The sequence below is a fragment of the Myxine glutinosa genome, chromosome 10, assembly GCF_964187855.1.
Source record: "Myxine glutinosa chromosome 10, kmMyxGlut1.1, whole genome shotgun sequence".
In the NCBI taxonomy this organism is placed as follows: domain Eukaryota; kingdom Metazoa; phylum Chordata; class Myxini; order Myxiniformes; family Myxinidae; genus Myxine; species Myxine glutinosa.
In genome coordinates, this window is record NC_136270.1 from 48,022,787 (window position 1) to 48,033,240 (window position 10,454).

Sequence of the window (10,454 nt, forward strand, 5' to 3'; positions counted from 1 at the left end):
CCGCAAGGCTAAACCCCGCTCTAGCAGGGAAAATGGCCTTAAAATGCATGTTGTTGTTGTTGTTGGTACTCCGATGACATTCAAATGGAATTGGGCCGAGACAAATGTCCCTCGTACATGATAAACCAACAAAAATGGACAGCATAAAAATCTACCTAAATACAACAATACAGGAGCTGGAAAACAAAGTATCACACAAATACCTCAGAGTGGAAGAGGGCCACTAAATATGTCAGAAACAAATGTACAAAATAATTACCAAATAATACCAACGAAGAACGAGGCTGATCCTGAAAACATCTCACCCCAAGGGACAACATTAGAGCCATAAACAAACTCAGTGTTCCAATACAGCTGCAGAATAATAAACTGGTCACAAGCGGAAATAAATATACTAGTTATCAAAACAAGGAAACTCCGAATCAATTGGACAGGCGTAGGATCTGCAAGATAGAAACACAAAGTAGGAGCCACCTCCTCGTGGGATGTAAAAAACTCGTGTCAGAACAGTTGTACCCACAAAGCCACACCAAAGTATGTGAAGTAATCCAATGGCACATCCACAAAAATTTCAATATCCAACTTTTAGAAAACTAATGGAAACATGAACCAAAAGCGATCATTGAAAACAAGGAAGTGATGTTCACGTATGACCTGATTATCCCATCCAGCATGAACATAGAAAACAAAGCATTGCGACTGGATATAGTACTTCGGTACAAAAACGAAAAGATGGCATTGCTAATTGAGGTATCAGTACCCAGCGATTTTGGCCTACACGATTCAGAACTCAAGAAGATGAACAAATATCAGGATCTCAAAAATGAAGTCAAAAGATCTTGGAAGCTGAAAAGCACCAACGTTAGAGCAGTGATAACACTGGTCAACAATTTTTTTTAAAGTTTTATGGTTCTAGTATATTTTGAGGTGATTCTAACCAACATGAACCTGTAGATTTCGATTATGATATCCAATTTTCACTAGCACATCCAGTTTTTGAGAACCAGTATACCATAGGAATATCAGCCACAGCCGAAATTCGTCTTGTACTCACAAATCAGGAATTTGTAACGAGACTATCTGAGCTGGAAAGCATTGCTTGGGATAGTTTCGTGGCTCTTGCTGACAATTACCTTGGAAATTTTCGAGCACCAAATTATGAAGAGCTTGTGGACAAGATGTTGAAGAGTTACCAGGTGCTCGGTGCTCGAATGTCACTCAAGATACATTTCTTCCATTCTCATCTGGACTTCTTTCCACAAAATCTTGGCGAAGTCAGTGATGAACATGGAGAAAGGTTTCACCAGGAAATTGCCATCATGGAGACTCGATACCAAGGCCGATTCAATCCAAACATGATGGGCGACTACTGTTGGACTTTACAGCGTGAAAGTGATTGCTCCTACAAACGCAAAAGTAAAGTTCAGAAGCACTTTTAATGTGATGTAAATAAAAACTTAAAGTTCATATTATTTTTTTGTGATATTTTATAAAGTTCATATTATTTTTGGATATTTACATTTTTTTATGTGATGCAAATAAAAACTTAAAGTTCATATTATTTTTTGTGATATTTTATAAAGTTCATATTATTTTTCGAGATTTACATTTTTATTTATGTGATGTAAATAAAAACTTAAAGTTCATATTATTTTTTGTGATAATTTATAAAGTTCATATTATTTTTGGAGATTTACATTTTTTTAATGTGATGTAAATAAAAACTTAAAGTTCATATTATTTTTGTGATATTTTATAAAGTTCATATTATTTTTGGAGATTTACATTTTTTTATGTGATGTAAATAAAAACTTAAAGTTCATATTATTTTTTGTGATAGCTTATAAAGTTCATATTATTTTTGGAGATTTACATTTTTTTATGTGATGTAAATAAAAACTTCAAGTTCATATTATTTTTTGTGATAGTTTATAAAGTTCATATTATTTTTGGAGATTTACATTTTTTCATGTGATGTAAATAAAAACTTAAAGTTCATATTATTTTTTGTGATATTTTATAAAGTTCATATTATTTTTGGAGATTTACATTTTTTTATGTGATGTAAATAAAAACTTCAAGTTCATATTATTTTTTGTGATAGTTTATAAAGTTCATATTATTTTTGGAGATTTACATTTTTTCATGTGATGTAAATAAAAACTTAAAGTTCATATTATTTTTTGTGATATTTTATAAAGTTCATATTATTTTTGGAGATTTACATTTTTTTATGTGATGTAAATAAAAACTTCAAGTTCATATTATTTTTTGTGATAGTTTATAAAGTTCATATTATTTTTGGAGATTTACATTTTTTTAATGTGATGTAAATAAAAACTTAAAGTTCATATTATTTTTTGTGATATTTTATAAAGTTCATATTATTTTTGGAGATTTACATTTTTTCATGTGATGTAAATAAAAACTTAAAGTTCATATTATTTTTTGTGATATTTTATAAAGTTCATATTATTTTTGGAGATTTACATTTTTTTATGTGATGTAAATAAAAACTTCAAGTTCATATTATTTTTTGTGATAGTTTATAAAGTTCATATTATTTTTGGAGATTTACATTTTTTCATGTGATGTAAATAAAAACTTAAAGTTCATATTATTTTTTGTGATATTTTATAAAGTTCATATTATTTTTGGAGATTTACATTTTTTTATGTGATGTAAATAAAAACTTCAAGTTCATATTATTTTTTGTGATCGTTTATAAAGTTCATATTATTTTTGGAGATTTACATTTTTTAAATGTGATGTAAATAAAAACTTAAAGTTCATATTATTTTTTGTGATATTTTATAAAGTTCATATTATTTTTGGAGATTTACATTTTTTTATGTGATGTAAATAAAAACTTTAAGGTCATATTATTTTTTGTGACAATAAATAGACTTATTGAGACTTAATCAAGAAATTCGCATGCTCTAATGATTTTTTTCCACACTTATGATGTACTACGTCAAGGTTACGTGATAGCGAAATTTTAAGGTCAGATTCGGATTCGTTGGCACCAAATTAGTTAGAAACAGTTGAAAATAAGTCAGAACCAATTTGGCTGTTGATCCGTGTAATTGGAGAAATGGGAATTATAAAGCAGAATGTTATGGAGATCTAAAAAGAAAACCATCCCTGGGAATATTACTGCAAATGACCTACAGTTGGAAGCTGTCTGGGGCAAACTGACATTCCTGAAAAGAATCCTCGGAACAAAACTTGCGCAGCTTGATCCATGAATCGTGATCCCTTAACCAAATGGAGTTGGATACTTTGAAACCAGGAAAACTCCGATCCACCTTCTGAAACCTGCAAATGACCTGCACACACACATAAACACACCGACCGATTGCCCCTCCCTCTCAACATTGAACAAACAGACGTAATAGCCCCTCCCTTTGGGGCGAGGCTAAAGATGAGAACAAGCCAGGTAAATGAATTGCCAGCATACGGACCCACACAAGTTAAAGTGAAAACCTCATTAAGAAAACTTCAACTGCTTGTACAACTAAAAAGTAGCCATGAGTGAAATCGAAAGTCATCATCAGACCGTAAGTTCATGGAATAGTGAATGGTATAAGTCAAGCTGGAATTTCTCTCCATCACAAGTGTGCATTGTCTGTTGTTAGAGTTGTTGTCGGTGTTGTGCTGTGCGCTTCTTCCTTCGTGCGCTGTCTGTATAGGACGTGCTCCGGTTGGACAGGCCTGAATCAAAAGCAAACGTTCCCCCTGCTCGGTCACAATGGACCAACAGGATAGATTACTTGCTCATCATGGTGGGGTTTGCTGTCGGCATTGGCAACATCTGGCGGTTTCCTTTCCTGTGCCAGACATATGGAGGAGGCAGGTGAACTGGACATATCCGTTAACAACCTGTCACACCATGTGGAGTATCCAAATTACCTATCAAACTGGGCTTATTGGATTGTCTGGCCGGTGAAGAAGATTTCTCAAGTTGTAAAACTTACCCACCCTTCAGAGCACATTGTACACCACTTTATATGTTTCCACATTGTCATTTAAAAAATTTTACTTCCACAATTAAAATAAAAAATTTTTTTTGCTTTTTACTTTTTTACTCCCAAAATAATTTTCCTAAAATTTTTACTTTCAAATGTAAAATTACATGTTGTGCATTGAAGTTGTAACTTATGCCACCATTATATATCCATGTAAGCTATTTGTTATCTTAATCTTTATCAATACATACAGTTGATTGTCGATGTCCTGTTTGTCAAAAACAATAATTATTTGCTTCATCCGATCTTATTTGCTGCTTTGGATGATGTGGTGGATGATAGAGGCGACTAAATGGCGGAACCATCTCAAATGCAAATGTCAAATTCAAACCTTAGAGCCAGTCCTATGAAATGGATTAATCATTTGGGAAAATAAGTGAGTGAATTCATGAATGGGAACCAAAGAGAGACAACTTTCACGAGCCTCGATTCAGTATACAAAAAACAAAAAAAAAAAAAAAAAGGAAAAGCTAAAAATGTGTATCCAAATGCTCTAGTTGTACATGCCGGTGTTGAATGCACAATTATTCGAGGCAGCGAGACATTCGTTGTGTGTAGTAGCTTGTTTTTTGTGCAAGTTGGTACGTGCTGTGCATGCAGGTGCCTTCCTCATTCCATACTGCATTGCACTCGTGTTTGAGGGAATACCTTTAATGTACGTGGAGTTATCCATTGGTCAGCGGCTGCGAAGTGGTAGCATCGGGGTCTGGAGCACCATACACCCGTGTTTCATCGGAATTGGTAAGCTGGACTTGTGTTGTTGCATCATTACACCATTAAACCCACACACGTGAGACCAAAGTTATCACTTTAGAGATTTTATTACAATGTAGAATGTTCATTGATTTAGAAGTTATTCATTACCTCCGCCACCGATGGTGGATCGAGGTTATGTTTTCACCTTTGTTACTTAGCCAAAAAAAAAAAAATTTGGACGAATATGTTGATGACTCTGGTTTGTGTGTGTGTGTGTGTGTGTGTGTGTGATTGTTTGTGTGAGTGTGTGTGTGTGTGTGTGTGTGTGTGTGTTTGTCTGTCCGCTCACAAATACTTGCCTACAGCTCACAATTTTAAACCAATCTTCACGAAACTTCACCAAATGGTATAGTTCGTGGTCGAACAAAATCTTATATATATTTTTGGGGTCAAAAGGTCAAAAGGTCAACATAGGCCAAAGGTCAACCCCTTTTTTCAAATTTCTAAAATCCTCAATTTAAATCCGATTGACTTGAAATTTGAATGAGATTTACATATCGGCTACGTAAATTCAACCACCAACTATTTTTGAGAGAAGCTTTGGCCAAAAGGTCAACCACTTTTTTTAGAATTTCTAAAATCCTCAATTTTCATCCAATTGACTTGAAATTTGAAAAGGATTTACATATCAGCTAATTGAATTCAACCACCAACTATTTTTCAGATCAACACATGCCAAAAGGTCAGAGGCCAAAAGGTCAACAACCTTTTCCAATTTCTAATAGCCTCAATTTTCATCCGATTGCCTTGAAATTTGAATAGGATTAACATATCAGCTAACCGAATTCAACCACCAACTATTTTTGAGATCAGCATAGGCCAAAAGGTCAACATAGGCCAAAGGTCAACCACTTCTTTCAAGTTTCTAAAATCCTCAATTTTCATCTGATTGATATGAAATTTGAATACGATTTTCATGTCAGCTCACTGAATTCAACCACCAACTATCTTTGATATCAGCATAGGCCAAAAGGTTAACATACGCCAAAGCTCAGCAACCATTTCAAATTTCTCAAATCCTCAATTTTCATCCGATTGACTTGAAATTTGAATGAGATCTTCATATCAGCGAACTGAATTCAACCACCAACTACTTTGGAGAGCCACATAGGCCAAAGGTCAACCACTTTTTCAAATTTCTAAAATCCTCAATTTTCATCCGATTGACTTGACATTTGAATAGGATTTACATATCAGCTAATTGAATTCAACCACCAACTATTTTTCAGATCAACACATGCCAAAAGGTCAGAGGCCAAAAGGTCAACAACCTTTTCCAATTTCTAATAGCCTCAATTTTCATCCGATTGCCTTGAAATTTGAATAGGATTAACATATCAGCTAACCGAATTCAACCACCAACTATTTTTGAGATCAGCATAGGCCAAAAGGTCAACATAGGCCAAAGGTCAACCACTTCTTTCAAGTTTCTAAAATCCTCAATTTTCATCTGATTGATATGAAATTTGAATACGATTTTCATGTCAGCTCACTGAATTCAACCACCAACTATCTTTGATATCAGCATAGGCCAAAAGTTTAACATACGCCAAAGCTCAGCAACCATTTCAAATTTCTCAAATCCTCAATTTTCATCCGATTGACTTGAAATTTGAATGAGATCTTCATATCAGCGAACTGAATTCAACCACCAACTACTTTGGAGAGCCACATAGGCCAAAGGTCAACCACTTTTTCAAATTTCTAAAATCCTCAATTTTCATCCGATTGACTTGACATTTGAATAGGATTTTCATGTCAGCGAACTGAATTCGACCACCAACTATTTTTGAGGTCAACATAGGCCAAAAGGTCAACATAGGCCAAATTTCTAAAATTGACAATTTTCATCCAATTATCTTAATTTAAGGAGGAATTGCATATCAGGTCATATAATTCAACCACCAATTATTTGTGAGGTCAAAAGGATGCTCTACTGAGTGCCATTCTACTTCGCTCTCTTTTGCCAAGTGTCACTCTATGAGTGATTTTTCATCTGTCTGCTTGTTACTTCGGATTTGGATCTGAGTATTTTTTTAAAGTGATTCTTAACAATAATTGATCGTATTGTTAAACTGCCAAAATCAAGACTCTCTGCTCACCTTCACTCTTTCATTCCTCTTTTCTCACGCCTCTGGAACAAACTCCTCACTCTCTTCAATCCCACTCCTCCCTCCAGGTCTTTAAAACAGCTGTTCACCACCATCTCTTATCTTCCCCCTTCCAAAACCTTGATCTTTTCTACCCCTGTTAATTCACCCCAGATCCACCTTTTTGAAATTCCAACTTCTTTCCTGGAAGTCCTTGCAATGTCCATATGTTTTATACCTCTCCCACCTCCCCCCCCCCCCCCAAGCTCTCTCCCTCCCACAGATCTCTCGATGTCCCTGCTCTCAAATGTTGTGTTTGTGTCCTTCCCCCTCTCTCCCCATCTTGTCTACTGCTCCCCTTATTTTGTGTTTCATGTGTCGGTTTGGCATTTTGTGTGATTAATGTTAGCACTTTCACGAGCCTCGATCTTGTATACAAAAAAAAAAAAAAATTGAGAGAAAGGTCGACAAAAAAACAATATATGTCACGATATCTCAAAAAGTTGTGGAGAGATTCGGACGAAATATTGTGGACAGGTTTGTTGTGTGACGAGGACGAATCAATTCGATTTTGGTAAAGATACGAGAATTATTTAATTTCTCAACTGATTCTTCACCATTGAGATGTCGGGGGCCAAAACGATAGATAGCATGATATTTCAAAAAGTTGTGGATGGTTTATGACAAAAGTTGGTGGATGAGTTGGGTAGCTGACAAGACTTCGCACCGGCCTATCAGTGGGTTTCAAAACGTAAACTGTTCAGCCTGGCAGAGGTACACTCTTTACCGAGGTCTAGTTTGGGATTGTTTATGTATTATAATCTTTGCTGTTGAGTCGTTGAGATTTCACAAAAAAAAAAAAAAAAAAACCCACCGTTTAGAGGCCATTTTTCCCCGCAAAGCGGGGGTTGGCCTTTTCGGGGACCGTGGTAGTTGTTGTTTTTTGGTCCCCTTTTTGAAGCAATGTTTTACGGCCGGATGCCCTTCCTGACGCCAACCCTTTTTGCCGCCTTCAACGACAAACAGGGAATTACCAGTGAACTGGTACTCAATTAGCCGACCTCGGAAGGATGACAGGCTGAGTCAACCCCCCTGGCATTAATTCGGCGATCGACCGAGATTCGAACCCAGGATCCTAGGAATCCTAAGCCGGCACCCTAGCCGCTAGCCCAACACCAGGGATTTTGCTCTCATTGCTCTGGCTTGTGAAAATACATAATAAATCCTGTTATTCCTCCGTACTCTGTCTTCTTCTCTCTTCCTTCTCTTTCGGTCGCTTTAGAGGTTTCCCGATTGAATATCTGTGGTGCGATCTGGTCAACGTTGGGGGAGTCGGGCCAATTGGGGATCCTGTAACGGTCGCGGTGGACCATCCGCTCGGCCCAAAGTAACATCTAAACCGCGTCCGTAACAATATTCCACCATGAAGGCCCTCATCCATCACAACTATGGGTTTAGATTTAAAAATCATGTTGATAGCCCATCTAGTTATTGAAATATGATTCTTTCTGTATTTCCATAGATTTTGCCTTTGTCAGAGATTGAGAGTCGTTGAGATTTCACAGAGGAAGGAATTTTCCTTCACTGCAGTGAATCACCTCAATTGTTCTTGGTGGTGAAATGAAGTTATTCATTAAGTTTGTGCTACCATGCCAGTTACCACCACACTGAATTGTAAACAGCTGTGTGTTATTCTGTATTGCTGCCAGAAAACCCTCTTGGTAGCAGAAGCTTCTTGCAAACATCGTTGTAAAATGTAAAAACATGCCTTGATTGGCCGAGCTTGCTGTTTACCCCAACATCCGGTTTTGGCTACAGATGCCACCCATCAATTACCTACCTGCAAGCATCATCTTTAAACAATGTATATTGTTAATAGGGGTATTATATATAATAAATGCATGAAATCCTTGTAATCAAGTGTCTTTTGATCTCTTTAAACTGAATGTAAACAAAAAAATTATTTGGAGATGTTGTTTTGTTGTTGATGGAAAAGTTCTTTTTTCTGTATATTAAGGGATATCTGCAATGTTTACTGCATTTACCATTGGACTTTTCTACAACGTGATCATCACCTGGGTTATTTGGTACTTCATGAACTCTTTCCAACAACCACTGCCCTGGCAATACTGTCCTCTTACTGAAAATCGCACAGGTACATTTTGCACAACTCTCATCAACCCACTATGTATATATTTATATTCTATTTATTTATATTATTATATATTATTATATTATTTATATACCATTATATTATATTATTAATATTTTATTATATGTAGATTTTTTATTTTTTTAAATATTTTTTTTGTATACAAGATCGAGGCTCGTGTAAGAGCTAACATTAATCACAAAAAGACAAACTGACACATAAAACATATGATAAAGGAAGCGGGAGACAATATGGGGAGAGAGGGGAACACACAAGAACAACAGTAGGGAACAGGGACATCGGGAGATCTGTGGGAGGGAGAGGGCTTGGGGGGATGAGGCATATGAGGGGGTGGGGGGAGAAGTATAAAACACATGGACACTGCTAGAACTTCCAGGAAAGAAGTCGGTATTTCAAAAGAGTGGATCTGGGGTGAATTAACGGGGGTAGAAAAGAGTGGCATCCCCAATGTAACAAACCAAAAGGAACATTGGGTTCTTCTTCAACAAGATCTATCATGCTTTTTTTCTTGAGAAAGATTATTTTGTTCCTTTCTACTGTTCCTTTTGTTCTATTGCATCCTCATTGAATGTGTTTAAAAATTTAAGGTGTTTAAAAACTTATAAAGACGAATGAGGTTAAGGAGTGGTGGAGGGGTCACTTTTACTGTAGGTATGAGGAAATATCAATGTGGAGGGAGAGAAAGGGTGTCTAATAGTGAGCACATGAGGTTTTACTCTGTGTGTGAATACATATACATATACATATACATATACCTATACATGGCAAAAATCTCTCTGTGTTTGTATGTATTCTATGCACGGTCACATCTTTTAAGTAAGAAACTCCAAACTCGGGGTACAAATATACACGACATGACCAAAAGTATACGGACACCCCTTCTAATTAGTGGATTCGGCTATTTCAGTCACACCCATTGCTGACAGGTATATATAATCAAGCACACAGCCATGCAATCACCATAGACAAACATTGGCAGTAGAATGGGCCGTACTGAACAGTTGTGACTTTCAACGTGGCACCGTCATAGGATGCCACCTTTCCAACAAGTCAGTTCATCATATTTCTGCCCTGGTAGAGCTGCCCCGGTCAACTGCAAGTGCTGTTATTGTGAAGTGGAAACGTCTAGGAGCAACAACAGCTCAGCCGTGAAGTGGTAGGCCACACAAGCTCACAGAAGGGAACCGCCGAGTGCTGAAGCGTGTGGCGTGTAAAAATCGTCTATCTTCGGTTGTAACACTCACTACAGAGTTACAAACTGCCTCTGGAAGCAAGGTCAACAACAACTGTTCGTCGGGAGCTTCATGAAATGGGTTTCCATGGCTGAGCAGCCGCACACAAGCCTAAGATCACCATGCGCAATGCCAAGCATTGGCTGGAGTGGTGTAAAGCTCGCCGCCATTGGAC

The 10,454-nt window shown here is 36.6% G+C and overlaps 1 protein-coding gene across 3 annotated transcripts in view; it reads left to right on the forward strand.

The window, feature by feature from the left end:
* The first annotated feature begins 3,404 nt into the window (after positions 1–3,404).
* Positions 3,405–10,454, forward strand: part of LOC137434508 (inactive sodium-dependent neutral amino acid transporter B(0)AT3) — a 56,569-nt gene continuing 49,519 nt past the window's right edge. For 2 of the 3 annotated variants that reach the window (XM_068127598.2, XM_068127600.2), the window contains exons 1-4: positions 3,406–3,560; positions 3,693–3,852; positions 4,629–4,769; positions 8,892–9,029. In XM_068127598.2, coding sequence (XP_067983699.2) covers positions 3,531–3,560; positions 3,693–3,852; positions 4,629–4,769; positions 8,892–9,029 — 469 coding nt within the window. In that variant the 5' untranslated portion in view covers positions 3,406–3,530. Of the gene's footprint in view, positions 3,561–3,692; positions 3,853–4,628; positions 4,770–8,891; positions 9,030–10,454 lie in introns of all 3 variants that reach the window. The other variant, XM_068127597.2, reaches the window with a different exon arrangement.